This window comes from Stegostoma tigrinum, chromosome 5, assembly GCF_030684315.1.
Source record: "Stegostoma tigrinum isolate sSteTig4 chromosome 5, sSteTig4.hap1, whole genome shotgun sequence".
Lineage (NCBI taxonomy): Eukaryota > Metazoa > Chordata > Chondrichthyes > Orectolobiformes > Stegostomatidae > Stegostoma > Stegostoma tigrinum.
The window spans coordinates 122,765,035-122,786,910 of record NC_081358.1 but is presented as its reverse complement, the minus strand read 5'-3'; the positions used below and the strand labels follow the sequence as shown (position 1 = coordinate 122,786,910).

The 21,876-nt window shown below is 41.1% G+C and overlaps 1 protein-coding gene across 4 annotated transcripts in view; it reads left to right on the top strand.

The window, feature by feature from the left end:
* The window catches only part of LOC125451875 (protein LYRIC-like), a 75,560-nt gene extending 58,526 nt beyond the window's left edge, over positions 1-17,034 (top strand). For all 4 annotated transcript variants that reach the window (XM_059646261.1, XM_048529569.2, XM_048529568.2 and 1 more), the window contains 4 exons: positions 1,515-1,634; positions 10,943-11,065; positions 12,112-12,265; positions 14,922-17,034. In XM_059646261.1, coding sequence (XP_059502244.1) covers positions 1,515-1,634; positions 10,943-11,065; positions 12,112-12,265; positions 14,922-14,992 — 468 coding nt within the window. In that variant the 3' untranslated portion in view covers positions 14,993-17,034. The remainder of the gene's footprint in view (positions 1-1,514; positions 1,635-10,942; positions 11,066-12,111; positions 12,266-14,921) is intronic.
* The last annotated feature ends 4,842 nt before the right edge of the window (positions 17,035-21,876 follow it).

Here is a 21,876-nt window from a genome sequence, read left to right as displayed (position 1 = left end):
AAGACTGTGACACTTGCAGCTGTTCCATTTGTTACTTTGGAATTCCCAGCTGCATTGAGCATTGCCGTACTTTAACTTTTTGGGTGGGGTGGGCAGAATGGAGAAGAGTTGCTTCTCCTGAGAAACCTCACCTAATACCTCTTCACTCCACTCTTTAATGGTGCTATTTAGTGTTTCTTGCCAGTTGGCTTAATTTTCAGGTGGATTTTGTAAAACACTTCAACAAAGAATCAAATAAATTCAAGGGGTAGAGCGATCATGAATGCAATATTTATGTGCAGATAATTGAATAAACTTGTTCGGTCTATGCTAATGTCACTATTTACTGAGTAAATTGTTATGAGTAACAATTGGGATTGCCTTGGGATTGCAAATTGCACAGTTACGTCAAGCACCAAAACACAAAGTTAAGAAAATAACTAATTCATGGTTGAATTAGTTTTAGCAATGCTATTTTCCCCCTAAATTTAAACTGCTGCTAAATGCAAACAAATGTTAAAAATAGGAGTACAAAATGTGAACGAAAGGCATGAATAGCTGTTTTGGTATTAAACACCTTTTTGCAAAGCTACCAAAAGCATTGCTAATAGCAGCGATGTTTTGATATTTATTTATGGTATTTTGATCTCTCTTTGCCACTGTGATTTGCTATTTTGGGTACTTGTATTCAGTAGAGAGTTGCTCAGCTGTCAGAAGCAGCAAAGTCTGTCAGTGACTTGCACGACAGGAGTAACGTGGAATGGCTCCAGGTGCCATTTGGGAGCCACCTGAGTTGGAGACCTTCAGTAACACCTGACTCCCGAGTGGTAGCCCTATGCTCAACTTAGGAAGCCACCTCCCAAATGTCACCCGGAGCTATAAAAAAAATTGGTTAGAAATATTTTGCATTACAGTCTTCAGCAATATCAGCCAAGGGGAAACACCCTTCTGAATTTCGAAATGTGAAAGTAACAGTATTCCCCAGCAAAACCGATGCGAAATTTAGCCAAGAAAGCATTAGTGAATGGCCAAAGAGAGACAGTCAGTGTAATGAGAATTTTTTTGTTAGCATGTTGTACTGATCTGGACTTTACTGTTTCAAATGGTGGTAAAAGTAGATTTAATATTTTTTAAAAGGAATTGAACCTTGACTTAAGTAATATTTGTCAGGCTGTAGCAGAAGGCAAGTGGCAATATAATTTATTCAATAGGTTCTTCAAAGTCCGTAATGGCTTGAAGGGCTGAATGCCCTCCCTGATTCTGTACAAGGTAAATTGATAATTTCAGGAGGTGCATTCGAAGGCAGGCGAGTAAGAGTAAAATCTGCATATTAAATTGTTGGTGCGAAAAAGCTTTTATTCCAGGATAAAATGTAATTCTTTGCACTCCTGTTTTATGAACCTTCAGTCCTGATCTACTAACAACATAATCCACCCTTGCAGCCTGATGAAGAGGCTTACAGATTAGCACAGGAACTTGATTGGTGTGTTGAAGAAGTTGCAGAATATTTAAGAACTGGTGTGTTCCGTTTGTAGCTGTCAGATGAAGATAAAGAGAAAGTGGACTTGGGTCTGCAAGGTTCTGCAACCAGCAAAGCAAAGAAGAAGAAAAAAAAGAAGAAAAAGTGCGAAGATGCTGCTGCTGCTCCTGTACAAGTAAGCAAATCAGTCTGATTCAGTCACATGTAAAAAACCAAGCTGTGCCTTCAAGTTATTAAAAAAAGTGCTACTTCACAGAATCCAAGGCGCTACAGCACCAAGTGGCCTACCGCCTCTTCAAATTAGCATTATTTCATACTGCCGGTGTCTCGTCTTTTTCAAATTCTCTTGCAAGTTATTTTTCTTGAAATAATTCTCCACTACAGTCTTGAATGCCTTGATCAAACCTCTCTCCATAGTTGCAGACTCTGTTCCATAATATCTCAAAGCCCTCAAGATACGAGCAGGAAAAGAAAGAGTGGGTCAAGATTAACTATTTCCATTGGTTGGAGATTCTATAACTAAGGTGCACAGTCTGTGAATTAGGGCCAGACCATCCAGGAAAGATGTTAGAAAGCACTTTGACGCACAAAGGGTGATAGAGGCTTGGAATTCTCTTCCGCAAATGGCAGAAGATGCTGGATCAGTTGTTAACTTTAAATCTGAGACAGTTTTTTGTTCAACAACAGTATTCACTAATTTGAGCCAAAGGTAGGCCTGTGGAGTTAGATCTCACATTAGCCGTGATCTCACTGAATGGCTTGCAGGGCTGAATAGCCTACTTCTGTTCCTATGTTCCTGCACTGTATCTCTTTTTTTTACTCACATCACTTTAGTTCATTTTGCATATCACTTGTAATCTATGCCCTCTAGTGTTTGATCCTTTTAGGAATGGGAACAGTTCCTCCTATCTATCCAATCAATACCTCTCATGGAAAGTCCCAATCAGATCTCCTCTTCTCCCCAAGAATAAGAATCCCAACTTCTTATATCTATTATCATAACTAAAATTTCTCATCCCATGAATTATTCTTGTAAGTTGTTTCTGCAATCTCTCCAATGCGTTCACATTCTTAGAGTGCCAGCAATAATAGAAGATTCTTAGTACACAGCGAAAAAAGGAGAACACATATTGGAAGTTATGAGAGGGCTTTGGGCAAGATCCAGGCGGGAGAAATAGTTTGTCCTGACAGGTGGGTCAGTAACCAGACAACACAGTTTTATGGTAACTCAAAAGAACGAGAGGGGGAGCTGAGAATAATTCTGTGCAGATGTAACAGTCTTAAGTGTTTTAAACAAAAATGAGAACAGATTTAATTGAAGCACATAAAATTCTTCATATAAAAGGGCACAAAAAGGTAGATGCAGAAAAAATGTTTCTCTCGACGGGGCGGGAATGTCTGGAACCGGGAGGTAGTGTCAGAGTACAGAGTAGACCATTTTAGCATTGAAATGAGGAGGAACCTTTTCACTTGGAGGGTTGTTAATCTTTTGAATTCTTTAAATAGCAAAACAGACTGATGGGATAATGAGGTCATGGCTGACCTGATAACCCTCAACTCCACTTCCCTGCCTTTTAACCTTGATTAAAAATGTATGTCTCAGCTTTGGAGAAACTTAATGAGTCAGCCTCAACAGCTCTTTGCTGTAAAGAATTCCATTGATTTACTTCCCTCTAAGAAGTTCCTCCTCGTCTGTCTTAAATGTGCAACCCTGGATTCTGTATTTATGCCCTCTGGTCTTAGACTGTCCCACAAAGGGAAGCAACATTGTCTGTCAAGTCCCTTCAGAATCTTGTATGTTTCCACAATGTCCAACCTCTCCTCCTCCTAAACTCCAGTGTGTGTAAAGCCCAATTTACTCAAATCTATCCTCATAACAGTCCCTTCATACCCAGTATCAACCTTCCTTATCCTGTATACTGAGATCACAACTGTTTGTTGTTGACCTCTGGACAATGCTGTATTCAGAAGATTTTGTCTGGTAATCCGCTTCAAATACATTAGTTGAATCATGGAGCAGGCTTGAGAACCCGAATGGCCAACCCCTCCTTATTTGCTGTCTCCCGCGTAATCCTGAGTGCACTGTCTGAATCTGCTTCCGCTACTATTTCAATCATTTCTTTGAAATAGGAATTGGCTGACTGTTGTTGATGATCAGATTGGAGGTCTGTGAGGAAAGAAGAGTCGCAGAGATTAATTGGATAATTCAAAGTGCCATTGTATCCACAGAGGAACTATGGGCCTCCTGCCATATTAGATAATTCTGTGAAATGGTTCCTGGAATGATCTGTCTGATGGGATGAGAGCTCATTAAGCAATGCACTGATTTAGACCAGCGACAGAAATTTGAAAGTTTTAGGAAGAGCAAAACTACAAAAAGGGTGATGAAGTTTTGAAAATATGCTTGTTGAAAACATCAAGCTGTCTACTGGCAGTAAGTGTGTGGACTTTAAAGTGGAAGCAATGGCTTTGCCCCATGGATGAAGGGGCTGTAAGGTATCATCTGAAGTGTTCCTGAGGAGAAGGATCAGCCATAGAGAAATGGCAAAGCAGAATACTGTGAATGCTGGCAATCTACAGTGTATATAGGAAATGCTCGAACTACTCGGGTATGGCAGCAATTTAGTTTTCTTGGCTGGGTGGCTGGTTTGCAAAGCAATTTGATGCCAACAGTGCGGGGTCAGTTCCGTTCCAACTGGGATTGCCACGAAGGTTCTGCCTTCCCAACGTTGCCCCTTATCTGTGGCTTGGTGACCTTCAGGTCTAACCTGCCACTAGTCATCACTGTCTAATGAGAGAACAGCTTATGGTCCACTAGGAGTTTAGCATCTAAACTTTTAGCTGCAGAGAAAGGAAGAATTAACATTTTGGATCAATGACCCTTTAGAACTGGCAGATGTTTGAATTATAATAAGAGTTAATAGGTCTACAAAGTCAGACAGGAAAAGAAGAAAGAACCAAATAAGAAATCTGATGGAGTGAAAGCCAAGAGATTAAACAGGAACAGCGATGCAGCATATCATTTTGTTATTTAACCTGTCCTGTTAACAACCCCATCATGTTCCTTTTAGTTCTTTCTGTACTCCAGCTTTTACCTGCCTCTTTATTTGCTTTAATCCATGTTATAATCATTATTTCGCCAGCTCCAGTGAATGATCATTGGCTTGAAGCATTGTTTCTTGCTCCATTGACATTGCCTAACTTAACCAGGAAAATGGGAAGTGGCTTCAAAGTAAGACATTGTTGTACAAACCAGATCATGTTGAGATGTTTTAGGAAAGTATAGGGGGAGTTTAAGTTGTTTGTGACTTGATTTCACTCGTACAATCAATGATTTGCAAAGCTGATTGAAGGTGTTGGGCTGCAAACCTGAACAGGGTACACTACAAGGTATTTTGAGTACTCTTGGGAGGTGGCAGATGAAATCCAATGCCTTCGTGCAAATTGGGATTACACCCAGTAGAAGGGACTATTCCTGAGTCGAGTCACAAATCAAAGGTGTCATAGAACATAGAACATAGAAAAGTACAGCACAGTACAGGCCCTGCGGCCCATGATGATGTGCCGTGGATTAATTCTAATCCAAAAATAAAATAACCTAAACTACATTCCCCTCGATTCACTGCTGTCCATGTGCATGTCCAGCAGTCGCTTAAATGTCACTAATGACTCCGCTTCCACGACTACCACTGGTAAACTATTCCATGTGCTCACAACTCTCTGGGTGAAGAACCTCCCTCTGACGTCTCCTCTGTACCTTCCTCCTAACACCTTAAAACTATGGCCCCTCGTAGCAGTCAGTCCTGCCCTGGGGAAAAGTCTCTGGCTATCGACACTATCCATGCCTCTCGTTACCTTGTACACCTCGATCAGGTCACCACTCTTCCTCCTCCTCTCCAGAGAGAAAAGTCTGAGCTCAGTCAACCTCTCCTCGTAAGACAAGCCCTCCAGTCCAGGCAGCATCCTGGTAAACCTCCTTTTCACCCTCTCCAAAGCCTCCACGTCTTTCCTATAATAGGGCAACCAGAACTGGACACAGTATTCCAAGTGTGGTCTCACCAGGGTTTTGTAGAGATGTAGCATAACCTTGCGGCTCCTAAACCCAATCCCCCTGTTAATGAAAGCCAAAACACCATATGCTTTCTTGCCAACCAAGTGGATAAGGTTGTTAACTTTCAGGAAGCTATGCACTTGAACACCAAGATACCCCTGTTCCTCCACACTGCCGAGAATCCTGCCTTTAATCCTATATTCAGCATGTAAGTTCGACCTTCCAAAATGCATCACTTCGCATTTATCCAGGTTGAACTCCATCTGCCATTTCTCAGCCCAGCTCTGCATTCTGTCAATGTCTCGCTGAAGCCTGCAATAGCCTTCGATACTATCAACGGCACCTCCAACCTTTGTGTCATCAGCAAACATATTAACCCATCCCTCAACCACCTCATCCAAGTCATTTATAAAAACTACAAAGAGCAGAGGCCCAAGAACAGAGCCCTGCGGGACACCACTCAGCACTGACCTCCAGGCAGAATACTTACCATCTACAACCACTCTCTGCCTCCTGTCAGCCAATCAATTCTGAATCTAGACAGCCAAATCACCCTGTATCCCATACCTCCTGACTTTATGAATGAGCCTGCCGTGGGCACCCTTATCAAATGCCTTGCTGAAGTCCATGTACACCACATCCACTGCTCGACCCTCGTCAACCTGTCTCGTGACCACCTGAAAGAACTCAATAAGATTTGTAAGGCATGACATTCCCCTCTCAAAGCCATGCTGACTCCCTTTAATCATGCTATGCTTTTCCAAATAGTCATAAATCCTATCGCTCAATTCTTACCAAAACCTTGCTGACCACAGATGTAAGACTGACTGGTCTGTAATTTTCAGGGATTTACCTATTCCCTTTCTTGAAAAGAGGAACAACATTTGCCTCCCTCCAATCTTCGGACACAACAATGTTTGATGAATAAAGCTAATTGGATATTGGGAAACATCAATTAAAAAGTAATTATTGGACCAAATTCAAGATATAATCCTGCTATTGGCATCAAGAAAATTGTGTGGTCCTCCAGTATTGAGAGGATACTGCTGAAAAAGCCAGCCAACGTGATCGAAAGGATGTGCTCCTAAGATGCTGCTTGGCCTGCTGTGTTCATCCAGCTTCACACATCGTTATCTCAGATTCTCCAGCATCTGCAGTTCCCATTATCTCTGATCGAAAGGATGGTTTGGGTTGGATTATAACAGGTGATTGTACGAATAAAGCATATGTTCAGTAGGAAAGGAAAAAGCCGAGAGTGGTTTCTCAGAACTAAAAGAGAGAGCGCCAATAATGTAGACCATGGCCAGTGATTTTCTTTTTTTCCCTGTACCAGAATTGCAGAACCTGAGGACACTGCTAGCAGTTCCAGAGGAGTGAATATAGAATTGATCTTCAGGGGTACTGTTATAATGGACGAATGGTAACTCTGCAAAGCTGGCTCTCTGAAAAAACAGCAGAAACAGATGATATTGATTAATTTAGGTGCATTTCATGTACCGTTTTTCAAAAAAATATTTTGGAATGTGGTATGGGGTGATTTTTGAGACATTGCATTTGATAAGAGGAGCATGTGCTTTTTAATTCATACACAGTTTGTAATAGTCATTGCTCAGCCATCATCTGTGGTCCATCCCGAATTGCCCTTGAGAAGGTGAGCTGCAGCCTTGAACCACTAAAGTCCATCTGGTGGAGGGACACCCATAGTGCTATTAGGGAGGGAATTCAGACATTGTGACCCAGCTATAGTGAAGGAATGGCAACATGCTGCTAATTCTGGATGGTGTATAGCTTGGAAAGAAAGTCAGGTGGTGCTGCTCTTGACCTTCTAAATAATGGAGTTCATGGTCCACTGAGGAGCGGTGCTGAAATAGCTCTCAAAAAATAGCATTTAGATCTCATCATATCTAGATCTGTAAAATAGTTGTTGAAGGTTGTTGATAGCAATGAGTAACTCTGAGATAGCAGTGAGTAACTCTGTGATTGCGATAGGATATGGTAACCTGAATGATAAGGGGGGTGATCCTTGTGTTGTTTTTCAATTCTTGAGAATGTAAAACATGGTGTGTAATTTTAATTAAAATCATCTATGTTGGAGGGCGGGGCAGGCAGGGTCAGTCAGCTCAGTCCTAAACATCCCTTTGAGTTCATCAAGGTAGATGGTTTCCAATCAATCTGTTTGAAATGTTATTGCATATATTTGGAGCACGTGGGACTTTAACATGGGCCTACTAGCTCAGAGGTAGGCACACTATCACTACCCCACAAGAACCAACAAGCATCTTCAGCTGGTTCAAAGCCATCTTTCCATCATCAAGTCAGACATAGGGGTGATTGCATGATGTTGAGCACCATTCACGACTCCAGATACTGAAGCAGTCAGCAGTCCAGGCTTGAGCTGAAAAGTGGCAAGAAGCATTCACACCACAGAAATGCCAGGCAATGATTAGCTCCAGTAAGAGACAATCTAGCCATTGCTCCTCAATCTTCAATTGTGTTACCGTCACTGAATCCCCCATTGATCAGAAACTAATTCGACTTGCCATATAAATACAGTAGCTGTAAGGACAGGTTAGAGGCAAGGAATGCTGCAGGAAGCAGCACAACCCCTGACTCCTTAGAGCCTCTGTAGCAGCTACCAGGCACAAGTGAGGAGTGTGATGGAATAACCCCGCTCCACTTGCCTGGATGAGTGCAGCTCCAAGAAACACTTGAAACTTGACCCCATCCGAAGCAAAGCACCCTGCTTATTTGGCACCACGAACATTCAGCTCCTCTACCACTGACACTTAGTAACAGCAATCTGAGCTTTCTACAAGGTGTAATAATATAGAAATTCACCAAAGTTCCTTAAACAGTACCTTCCAGACCCACAATTGCTTCCACCCAGAAGCACAAGGGCAGCAAATACATGGGAATACCACCACCTATAATTTCCCCTCCAAGCCATTCACGTATGGCTTGGAATTATAGCACCATTCCTTCAGTGTTGTGTTAAAATCTTGGAATTACCTCCTTAACAGTATAGTGCCTTTATAGTACGTAACAGTATTCAAGAAAGCACAGGACCATTAAGGGCAACTTGGGGCAGGCAGTAAATTTTGGCCCAGTCATTGAGCACATCCAATACTGAGATTGATAGGATTTGAGCTATAGTGCGGGTTATGATAGTACAAGAAAAAAGTCTTGAGGTGGCATATCAACCATGGTCTAGTTTAATGAAGAAGTGGGTTTGAGGGACAATAAATCTCACTTTTGGTGTTAGTTTCTGTCTCTCTGTGTTGGACTTCTTCCTGCCACACAATGCTCTGAAACCTTTGCTTCTCTCTTTCTGGCCCTACTGAGCTTTCATAATTTTAATCATTTCACAGTTGGTTTTCTTTCTCCATGAGATGTGAGAATCACTGACCAAGGTCAGCATTTGTTGCTTCCTCCTAACTGCCCTTGAAATAAGTGTCCTTCTGGAGGGCAGTTAAGAGGCAACCTCTGGAGTCAAATGTAGGCCAGAACAAGTATGGGCAGCAGATTTTCTTTCTTAAAGGACCCTAACAAACCTGATGGAGATTGTTTTGTACTGCTTTATGAAGCCCCTTCAGATGCTTTGTTATACTATAAAGACATTAAAGGCACTGTGTAAATGCAAGTTGCCAATGCGAACTACAAAGGCTATAATATCCAACACTGAAGTTAATGGAAGGCGGAACCTGTATGCTGTGGTCATTAAATATGTTTGGATAGCAGGATAAGTGGGCTCAATACTGTTCTTCAAAGGTGGAGGGACAGTTTTACGAGGAAACAAGAATATGTAAAAACCAGAGCTAAGAGTTTGCAGTGGAAGAGATGAGCAGACAGGCAGCTGTAGAAACTTGAAACTAGACGCTGTAGAGATTTCGCAGAGAAGTGTGTTGTGATTCATAACTGGATTATCTTTGGATTGCCAGGCAGCAGTGTGGAGTGATCAGATCAAAAATGATATTATAAAAGGTGCACCAAGCTTGAGAGGCTGAAGGACCTAATTCTTACACTTACATTTGGTTATAGCTGTTTAATTGTGTCACATTGGAACAGAGAAATGATGTGCAGTGCAAACTTCAGACTTTAGTCCAAGTTGACAGACAATGAAGCTGTTTTGTATCACTGGTCATTGGCCTTATTTTGTTCTGCAAGTTTGTGTAGTCATGATAGCCTGTGAGTACTCTCTAGATAAGTTTTTGGATAAAATTCAGCACGCACCTAGTAATAACATTTAATTTATATTTGAAATCATCATAATGTATTTTATTTCAGATTCTTATTGATTTTCTTAATGACACATTCTAGTATCCTATGGGTTTGCATATCGAAACTCCTTGCTTGGCCGTTATGAAGTCCCAGTCACACTAAGAAGTTTCCATCTCTAATATCACAATGAACCTGTAACCATTGCTTCAGCAAACGTTATACTAAACGCTTATCATTTGCAGAATGATGTGTGTTTACTGCAGATTCATTGTTTTACATTCTGAATGACTTCCCAGCTGCCTCAAGAATACACAAAATCTGTAGAAAAATGGTCTCATTTGCTACTGGTGAAATTGAATTAAGCAATGCAAATAACAAAGTAAACTGGAAATTCTAGGCTGAAAAATGTAATCCAGTCATGTAATTTGAATGAGCAATGTCATAGGTAAAACCAAGTCAGTGTAATTGCATGAATGTTTTTGACCCTTGGGGTTGTGTGGTCAAACCCCACTTTAAAACTTGAGCATGATTTTGAACTGACATTGCAATAAGTACCTCTTGTCCTGACTCCCCAAAGCCTGCCCACTATCTGTAATGCACAAGTCAAGAGTGTATTGGAATGCTGTCCTCTTGCCTGGGTAAGTTCAGTCCAACTTGAGAAGCTCGCCACCATCTGGGACAAAACAAGCCCTCTTGATTGGCACCACATCTACCACTTTAAACAGTCGCTTTCTCCACTACCAGTGCACACTGGCTACAGAATGTTGAATCTGCTAAGTGCACTGCAACAATTCTCCAAGCTGCCTTCAAAACACCTTCCAAACCTGTAAACATTACCATCTAGAGCAGAGCAGGCTCAAGGAGCTAAATAGCTTTGTCCTTTAAGAACAAGCACAACAGGTATGTGGGAATACCACCACCGGCAAGATTCTCCCTAAGTGTCACAAAACCTGAAAAGTTCCAGGACTTTCCAGTTCAAAATACCTTCTGAGCTTTGTTCTGAACAGCACTGGTAAGGAAAATTGGGAAATGAGAGAGGAGGGGGTTATTGGTGAAAAGGAAAGGGAGTGAGGTGAAGTGACTCTAAAGGTCCAGTCTTTATATACATGAAGTATTAAGAAAAATATTAATGTAAGCATTTATCTGCATCATTATTAACAATTCAGCAGCTATCTACTTAATCAAAATTTCAATGTTTTCTGAATTTATGAAAGGAAACTGAGGAGCAAGAGAAGGAATCCATCAGTGGAGACCAGGAGCAGTTTATTGTACAAGACCAGCCTGAAAAGGAGATAGGTCCACCTGTTGAAACAATATGCACTAGTGAACCAGCAGAGGTAAGAGTTGGAATGTCACAGGTCAATGTTTAATAAATAGCACACTCAAAATTTGTATAGTCAATGGAGTGGGAATTGGCTATGATGTATCTCTCGCACGCACATTACCCCCAGCCCCCCAAACAAAGTGTTCTTCCATTCAAACAGCCTTAGACAATGACGATTGAAAACCCCCTTTATAACGCTAATGTGACAAATGGCATTGATAGAGGTTTGACTTACTGGTAGAAAACAAAGTTGGGATAGAGGAGACATTTTCAGATTGGCACTGTATAACTTGTGGAGTGCCGTAGGGTTCAGAGCTGGGTCCACAGTTATTTGCAATATATATTTATGAATTGGATGAGAAAAGCAAGTGTTACCATCACTAAATTTACAGATGATGTAAAAATGGGTGGGAAGGCAAGTGGTGAGGATAACAGTCTGCAGAGAGAGAGAGACCATGTTAACTGAGTGAGCAAAAACATGCCACATGGAATATAATACAGGAGAATGAGGTTATGAAGGAAGAATAGAACAGCTGAATGTTGTTTAAACAGAGTAAAACTGCAAAAGAGCTGCCTAAATTGCAAATTATCCAAGTTCAGATAATAGGGAAGGATAATAGAATGTCAACTTATTTCAAAGGGAATGGAACATCAAAATGAGGAAGTCTTGCTAAAACTATACAAGATACTAGTCAGACCACACGTAAAATATTTAATAGTTTTTGTCCCCTTTAAGCAATGGAGGGACTGTCTTATGAGGCAAGGCTGAGTAGGTTGTGTCTCTACTTATTGAAGCATGCAAGACTCTTAAAAGCTTGACAGGACGTATGCAGAAAGGTTGTTTTGTGAGATATGAGGTGAATTTCTTCTCTCGGACATTTTGCCCATTAAATTTGCTTTGTAGATACAAACTGTTGATAGAAATGAGTGGCTAAGTACTTCATTGACATCCTTCATCTGTATAGTTGGGAATTTCCTGCTTTTGGCTTCAAAGTTGTTCAGGGCTAGGAGGGAAGATTTAAATTTCAAACCTTTATTCTTGTCTTTGTTTTCTGTCAGGTTGAAGAGGCACAGATGGTAGAAATCGCCGAAGAACCAGCTGTAATTATGGAAAGTTCTTCCCAGGATATTACTTCCCAAGTGCCAGACACACTATCAGAGACAGAATTGCCTGTCTCTGCCGCTAAACAGAATAACCTGCCTCCTTCACAAGGTCAGCATTTGAAATCACTACATGTGGCCAAAGTCTTGTCTGTCTGTGATCTTAAGATCAGACAAAATACAAGATACTGTAAGCTGCACTTGGCGATTCAAAGTAATCCCTAATGTGTGATCGGTTTTGATTGCAAAACTACAGCATTCTCTAAAATCATCTTACTCCAAAAATTATCGACAGTACTTGACCATTATTTTACCGACTGATGCTGAGGGTGCAAGAGGTAAATGCAGTTTGTCTCAACACAATTAGCCTATACAAGAGAGACCATAGCACCTATTCTGTATGGATTGCTACCTGAATGTTTTTAGACAGATCATGTTCAAGATGTCCTTCCCTGAAGGACAGTGCTGAACCAGGTAAGTTTTTACAACAATCAGTAGTGATTACATGGTGACATTAAAAGAGCCTTTAATGCTAAAATTTATTGAATTTGAGTTTCGCTATGTACTGTGGTTGGTTTCCCAGCTCTCCTACACATTCGCTTGGTTCTCCAAATAGGCCAACGTTTCTTTGCCATCCCTAATTGCCCTGGAAAAGTCACTGGTGAGGTGCCACTTTGAGCTGCTGCAGCTCTGACGCGTTTGTACATCCACAGTGCTGTTAGAAAAGGAGTTCCAAGAATTGGACCCATAGTGAATATATGACTATGAATATCATTTTACAAAAAAAATCAATACAGTAACTACAACAAGCCGTTACTGTTCAAAAACAGAAGTTGCTGGAAAAGCTCAGCAGGTCTGGCAGCATCTGTGAGGAAACTATAACTGGACCCTTCCTCAGAATTTGATAGTAGCTGGGAAAATGTTAGTTTATATGCAGAAAATAGGGAGGGGTTTTTTCAGATTATGTTAGTTGCTTTGCCTAATTATGTCCTTCATCGATCTTATTTTCATTAATGGAGCAGTAGTTTTAATCTGCATTTACTAATATGATTGTAGGTTAAATACTGAGGCATATGGGAGACTGGTTGATCTTGTAGCTGGTTGGCTCGCTGAACTGGTTCGTTGTTCCGCAGACATTTCATTACCCTGCTGGGTAACATCATCAGTGCAGTCTCCAACGAAGTGCCGTTGTGTTTTCCCACCTGGTTTTTAAACTCTGGAGTCTGTTGAGGTGGTTTACCTCAGTTCTGGTTTTCCCTCACAGTGGAGTGTATGTGGGATCGAGTTCTGTGTGTTTGTTGATGGCTTTCTTCGTGGAGTGCCAGGCTTCTAGGAACTCCTGTGCCTGTCTCTGCTTTACTAGTCCCAGGATCTTGATGCTGCCCCAGCTGAATTGGTTTATTTTATTTCTTATCACCTTATCCATGTGGATAGAGATGAGTGAGTGTTGGTCGTGTCTTTTTGAGGCCAATTGATCTTCGTGCACCCTTGTAGTTAATTTCCTTCCTGTTTGTCCCATTGAGTTTGCAACAGACTCTGCAAGAAATATTGTAGATGACATTGGCCCTGTCCACACTGGGAAGTGGGTCTTTGTTTTGGGTGAGCAGTTTTCGTAGGGTTTGTGTGCCACTCTGATGCCCAGCAGTCATAGCAGTCATGTGATTAGTTCCGATGTGTTTCTGATGTGTGGTAGCGTGATTAGTGTATTGGGGCATGTAGTATCTTCATGGTGTTATTCATGTAGGCATCTTCTGACCCAGTTTTTTGGATAACCATTATCTTTGAAAACCTGGAAGAGGTGGTATTCTTTTCGGCATAGTTCTGTGCTCCTGCAGTGTGTTGTTGCCTGTTTAAATAGTGTTCACACTACTGACCAAACCAGAGGAGAGACGCACCGGAATCAAATTCACAAGAGAGAACAAGAACAAACATCCCATCCTGGGAATCATGGTAGAGCACAAAACAAATGGGGGACCCCAAATGAAAGTACACAGAAAAGCCCCACACACCGGCCAGGTGTGGAAATGACTAATATGAGCAGGTATAATTTTAAGGTGATTGGAAGGAGGTGTAGGGGAGATGTCAGAGGCTGTTTACACAGAGGTGGTGGCTGCATGGAATGTGCTGCCAACTGTGGTTGTGGAGTCAGATACGTTAGAGACTTTTAAACAACTCTCGTATAGGCACATGGGGGATAGTAAAAAATAGGGCATGCAGGGTAAAATAATCTTCGTAGGATAATAGGTCAGCACAACGTCACAGGCTGAAGGGCCTGTACTGTTCTGTGTTCTTTCTGTTTTCTATTCAGTCACTGTACGACCAATGCACAGCACAGCACTGGACTGCAATAACTTGCCAAGGCTCCTTTTGACAGCACCTTCCAAGCCTGTGACCGATACCACCTTGAAGAATGAGGGCAGCAGGTACATGGGAACACCTATTCAGCACCACCTGCAAGCCCCCCTCCAAGCCACTCACCATCTTGATTTGGAACAATCTTTGCCTTTCCTTCAGTGTCACGGGGTCAAAATTCTGGAACTCCTTCCCTCACAAACTCCAAGCGCTAAATAGACTGCAGTAGTTCAAGAGGCAACTCAACCTCCAGGGCAGTTAGCAGTGGGCAATACATACTAAGCTGGCCTGCGGTGTCCACATTTCCCTCTGAATGTATGCAAAACAAGCCACGTGTACTCTAATAAAGATCAAAGCTATCAATAAATGTGACTTCTTGTGTCTGTCTCTGAATCCTGTGTTTTTGTTCATTCCAGCAAAATCTGATGAAAACTGGGAGTCCCCAAAGCAGATCAAGAAAAAGAAGAGAGCAAGAAGGGAAACATGAGCTTTTTTTGTATTCAGTGGTCAGTTGTTATGCAAAATGATCTTGAAGAAAAAGAAATCCGTTTATGCAATAATTTGTGAAAATGTACAGAATTTTATAGAAGAAAATTTGACTGTAATTTTTATTAAAACTTATTGCAATGCGCATGAGCAACTTGATTTGATACCATGTAACAAACTTCAAGTGAAACACACTGATGCTGTCTACAGCCACTTTCATGCTGGGTCTGAGTTTGTTGACACTAGAAATGTGATTTTGTCTTTTCTTTCATTTCTTTTTTGTAAGAGTTCGGGAAAGTCTGTGCAGAACTGCATCTTACCTTTTGGCTCCACACTAGAAATTTGTGATGAAAGTTGCTTTCTTAAATTGAAAACCTGGGCCGTGTGAAGACCAATTGCTAGGGAGGCTTTGGCTTTTCCATTCCTCTTTATGCATCCCTGTCCCATCTCACGCCACCAACAGCGCCCCCCGCAACCCCCCCCCCCCCCCACCTCCAGAAAACACAGTTAAATGTAGATCAGTGTTCAAAATGGTATCGGGTTGAGCCTGAAGCAGAAAATAAAAAGGGAAAGAAAACATTTTGATAGCTTTAATATTTGAGGACAGAATTACAATTTATATCAGGAATGACATTTACTGCCTTAACCTGTAGTGTGTAGAGAGAAAGATGTTTAGGTAACCTAAAATGAAATTCCAATTTTCTAAGAATCCATGAACACTGGTTCATAACAGTGGGTGGATTAGGAGAAATTAGCAATTGCAAAGGCCGGAAAGATGTTTTGCACCAATTAACATTGGAAAGACACTGTAAAATATCCAGTTGTTCAGACGGATGTTTTCTTTTTAAAAATGTCAATCTCAAGATGCCATTCCTCTGCTAATTAGAGTGGTCCTTGTCTAACCTGCAGTTTGGTTCTACCAAAAATTTACCCTTGCTCCCAAATCAGACAGATGTGGGAGTTGACATTATTCAGTCGTCAAATCACTAACTAGACCAGAGCTTTCTAAACTCCTTTCCCACCTCATATGACCCCATTTTGAGTCTTGAAAATTGTTACAATCCCTCAGTGAGATTTGAGAGAATGGGACAGGGCGTTGTGCATATGGTATTTGTAACTCAGTTTGAGCTCCACAAGAGGCAATGCTACCTCGGAGATCACCACCCCAGAGCTTCAACTTGTTGCCCCACTTGGGGTCCACGCCACCACTTTGGGAAACTCTGCACTAGACTTTGCCAAGCAGCATAAATCTGGTGGACGCCCAGTCAGTGGCAGCAGAGGGAACTGCTGATGGTCCCAGGGTCTCATTACTAGTGGTTTCACACAGCTTATCACTGTTAAGAAGGCTAACGACAGAGAAGAAAGCTAAATTGGATAAGAACAATTGAGAATACTTGAAATATAAGGTTTATACGTAGACAAAGTTAAAGAAAAATACAAATCATTAAACTGAAATAGTCTGGTTAGAACCTCAACCATAAGCCTGCAGGTAAAGATTCTAGTTTCTACTTTGCAGTGTTGGCATCTGAGTATTGTTTGGAATGACTGGTGCGTGCTATGCCATGTGCGTTGTTTAATAACTTTACCAAATGTACGTTCACTTGATGAGGACCATGGTATTTTACACCACCTACTTGAGTTAACCTGATCATCGTAAGCCATGATTATCGTTTTTGAATGGGTGTAAAATGTTCATGCTGCACAGAGAGGACAATGGAGCATAAAGTTTGAGTGAGCTGATACTAATGGTACTTAGTCCACTAATCTACTGTCATGACTGTTACTTAGTTTGGTGACAACAGATTGCTAAGGTTTTGCAAAGTTTAAATAATGAGTGTCATTATGCTCCCAGTAACCTGCCTTAATTGGTTATGACGTGGTATTTGTTGTGCTTTCGTAATTACCTTGATTACTAAAGTTAAACAAATGTATTTATACCTGTTTCAGAAACATAGCAAGTATGTTTACATGTTCTAAAGTTTGTTAAAATGCAATGAATTTCTAAGTTGATTTGTTCAAATAAATTTAGCAAATTAATACGTATGCATTGTTTGTTTCTTCAAGGGATCTTGCAGCAATCTGTAGAAGTAGTCGAGGCCAGTTTATTTTTATTCGTTTGTTGGATGTAGCAAGGTAAGCACTTGTTGACCATCCTTAATTGTCCTTGAGAGCAGTGAAGAGTCAACCACATTGCTGCAGGGAAGATAGGAAAGAAATAGATGGAGGAGCCACTCCTGGACTCCATTTTCCTGCCTGTCCCCGTTATATTTGATAGTGAAAAGGTACCTATTGACGGACCAGGCAGTAAGAACCGAGCCACCTATAAACCCAAAAGCAGAAATTGCTGGATATACTCCGCAGGTCACGAGAGAAAGAACTGCTTCTATTTGGACCTTCTGATCTGAAGAGCGTAAAATTTTAAAAGCATTTCAATATAATCTGGAAGTGAAAAGAGTGGTTTGAAGTAAACTAAAATAAATAAACTATATCCTGAAATTGCAAAGTTAACTAGTAATTCAAATAGCCTTCGAATAAAAGCAAATGATTGTTGGATGATGTGAAGGCTCAACTCGAACTGATTAAAATTAAAAGGCTAGTTAAATGAATTATTGGAGTATTTATAAAAAGGGAGAACTTGAACAGCATTTGTTGCCCATCCCTAAATGCCCTTGAACTGAATAGCTTCCCAGGCCAGATCAGATAGGGACCACAGATTTCCTTAAATAGCATTAGTGAATCTGATGGGTTTTAGGATAATTGATAGTTTGGTTACGATTGTTTTGTATTCCAAATTTATTCATTGAATTTAAAAAATCTAGCTTCCATAATAGGATTGGTATCTGTGTTCCCAGAGGGTTATCCTGGATCATTGGATTACTAATCCAGTGACATTGCCACACACCATCTCTCAGAGGAGTGTTAGGATATGTAGGATGTGCCTGAGACCAGATGATATGAAATCAGTTGCAAAGTTCCAAGTGAATGATGTTCTGTGCCTGAAGCTCTTGACTAAATACCTCTGTCATAAACATGAGACTTCATGTTACCTGAGGTAAGGCAGAGTGATCTTGAGGTCACAGTTGTGGAAGGAACTGAGGTGCAACCTGGCTGGCCCTAATTCATGTTCCAACAGAGAGGACATCGCATCATGAGCAGCAGGTATAATATACTGGGATAAAGACCCAGAATGCGGGAAATACTTTGCAGGCCTGGCAGCGGAGAGGGAGAAACAAAGCAAAAGTTTCAGGTAGAACAACAAAACATATTACTGTAGAAACTCAGCAGATCTGGCAACATCTGTGGAGAGAAAGTAGAGTTGATGTTTTGGATCTAGTGACCATTCTTCAGTATCTTTCAGGTTGATGTCATCTTACCAGAACCAGAAAGAGCTAGAAATGTAAGTTTAAAGTGAGCCAAAATGAGGGGTGGAAAGTGGGAGAGGGTTTAATTTAAAGAAACAAAAGCAAATGTGTTCAGAGGAAATGCAAGTTAGAGTGATTAATAACTTCCATCAGAAAGCAAAAATGAGAGAAAGGTAAGTCCATGTTAAAACGTTTAATGGTACAACACTTGAAAAACATGGCAGAATCAGGCCTAGATTGGTGAAAGGGAAACGCTTAATAAATGTGGAATTTTTCAAGATGCAGTTAGTACAGTTGATCAGGTACAGGGCAGTGATTGTGATTTAATTGGATTTTCGGGAGTATTCAGTAAATTAGCAGGTTAAATTAGAGCACATGGTTTGAGGGGTGGTGTACTAACATGGATTGAGAGCTGGTAGACAGGGAGCAAAGTGTAGGAATAAACAGGTCTTTTTCTGAGTGGTAGGCAATGATGTAAGGTGCTGCAGAGATCAGTGCTTGGCTTGAGCTATTTGTAATGTATGTATTCATGATTTATACAAGGAAACTAAATGTGATCTCTCCAAGTTTGTAGGTGACACAAGTTCTGAAGAAGGGTCACAGGAACCAAAACGTTATCTCTGATTTTGTCCTTCACAGATGCTGCCAGACCTGCTGCTTTTCCAGCAACTTTTTCCAGCTCAATCCATGTTAGTACACCACCCTCAAATCATGTGCTCTAATGTTACCTGCTAATCTACTGAATACTCCTGAAAATCCAAGTAAATCACATCACTGCCCTGTACCTGATCAACTGTACTATTTGCATCTTGAAAAATTCCACATTTATTAAGCATTTCCCTTTCACCAATCTATGCCTGACTCTTCCTGATCCTGCCATGTTTTTCAAGTGTTGTACCATTAAACGTTTTAACATGGACTTATTTTCCTGTTCTTGTTCCTGATTTACAGCATCCACAGTTCTGTCAGGATATTTTGTTTGTCCATGACACAAAGCTGGGTGGGAAGGTGAGATATGAGGAGTGCAGTGTGAATGAAGTTAAGTGAGTAGGTAAATGCATGGCCAATGAAGTACAATGTGGATAAATGTGAGATTATGTGCTTTGGCAGCAAAAACAAGCAGGCATCTTATTATCTGAATGACAATCGGTTGAATAAGAGGGAGGTACAATGTGACTGCTGCCCAAACATTAGCACTATCAAGCCATTCAGCTATCTGGTAGCTAAGCACGTTATTGTTGGCAGGCTAAAGATCTCTGTCATTGGTCTGTTGACAACTGGTCATTGTTCTATCAGCTACTTGTTGTTAGCCAAATCTCCATTCATACACACCCCCAGAGTGGCTCTATTTTGTCTCAATCGCCTCCCCATTGTTTGATCAAGGAGTTGCATAAACAGCACTTTTACTGAGTGCTAGTAAGCTTTTTTTTTCCTTAAGTGCAGCAATCTTTCCACAATCCTTCCTTCCATTCAGTCCACAATCACAAATGCAGAAAAATAAGATGATACAATCTTTGTTTCAACCTTCTTCAGCCCTTTTAATCCTTTAAAAACTCAGCAATCTTCCAATTTTGGCTTCTAGAACATCCCTGATTCTAATCATTTCACCGTTGGCAACCATGACTTCAACTGCTAATCCCTAAACTCAGGAATTTGTTCTATAAACCTCTCTCTCTTGTGTTAAGCTGTTCCTTAAAACCTGTTTATTTGACTAAGCTTTTGACTATCTGAAAAATCCTCCTTTGGTGAGGTGCCAAAACGTCATTGTTAATGTTCACATTAAACACCATGAAATGTTTTGCTACTTTAAAGGCGCTACATAAATGAACATTGTTGCAACACAGACAAATGACCCTCAAAAAATTGCTCAGTTATTCCTAACTAGACTTTATAAATGACAGATCTTGGATGCCGAGTCCAAACTTAAACAAAAATTAACCATTTGTTACGAAGGATGTAATTTTAGCATAACACAGATAAAGCATAAGACAATCTAATTAATGTGTACAATCTAAGATCAATTTTTAAAATTATTCAGTTTGTACGGTATGGGCATTGTTGCTGGTCTAGTATTTAATGTCCATCCCTAATTGCACTTGAGACAGTGATGGTGAGCTGCCTTCTTGAACCACTGCAGTCTACCAGCTGTGAGTTGACACACAATGCCATTAGGGAGGGAATTCCAGGATTTTGACCTAGCAACAGTGAAGGAATGGCGATTTATTTCCAAGTCAGGATAGTAAGTGGCTTGGAGGGGAGCTTGAAGGTGGGGTGGTGCCCCCATATATCTGTTCCCCTTGTCCTACGTCTTCATCGATTATAAACCTCCACTCACCACTCAATAAACAGACACAGTTAAGGGGTAAATTAGAAAAAACAATAAAAGAATTGTAATTTGGCTGTTCAATAGACGTTTCAAAGGTGAATATCAGGCCTTTATGAAATCCTTAAATGAAGTGTTGTTTAACATACACAGAGAACTGTATTTCATGAATTCCAAAATCACCAGTCAATGCAGACAGCTTCTGCTGACCTCTGGAGAATTTCACTTATTTCTTACGGGGATTCTTCTCTCAGAACTTTCAACAAGTCAATAATGAGAGACAAATTAGGGAGAGCAGGACCAAAAACAAGCCCAGTCCAGAAGCTTCCACAACACAGCTGCCTCCTGTCCAAATCCCAGTCAGAGCCAGTTTATTCTTTCTTTTGTCCTTTATTGTTCAAAATTCTCTGTGAAACGTCACTGGAGGCACCCTGATGATGTTACCTAGCCTGGTGATGAAACGTTTGCGAACAAACTTACCAGCTTGTGAGCAAGTCAACAACCGTATCTCTACGATGAGTTCTGAGCAGGTTGATTTGAAAGGCTTATGTTTAACAATTCCCATCAGAGCTGTTAGGCGTGAACTTCTATCTCTGAATCCCACTCAGGTGAACTTGCAACTTGTGAATTTGAGCGTAGCCAGCTCACCAAAAGTTGAGAGTCTTTGGGGCTCTTGATAGCTGAAAACGCCTCACTTTGTGGGGACTCAGGATCCAGTCCGCAGTTTTCAGTTAGCCCAGAGATAAATATGGAGCCCAGGTAATCTTTCTGCTCCTGTTCAAAACAGTGCCGTACAGGTTTTTGTTTTTGTTTTTGTTGTTACATCTACCTGTGAAGGAAGATGAATCCTTGATGAAATGGCTGGGTCTAAAGACTAAGTGTGGAACTTTTCTGATTTATTCTAAGGTGCAGGGCAAGCACGTAAGCTGGTAACGTGGTCCCCCCACCACTCAGAAAACTGGCCGTATTGCCTGCCAATCAGCTCATAAAGAGCTGATGTGGGTGAGTTTTACGGTGAATCACAGGCCGTGGCAGTGGCAGCTGTGGTCTCTAAGATGCCGGTCAATCAGAAGTTACCAGTCCCTGGGCCCTAAAGTTCCCTCTTGCCCCACATCAAGGCCTTCTCCTCAAGGGATCTCGTGGCAGGAAAGTAAGTAATTGTTACACTTTTCTCACAGGGAATGGTGGGGTGGGCAGGGT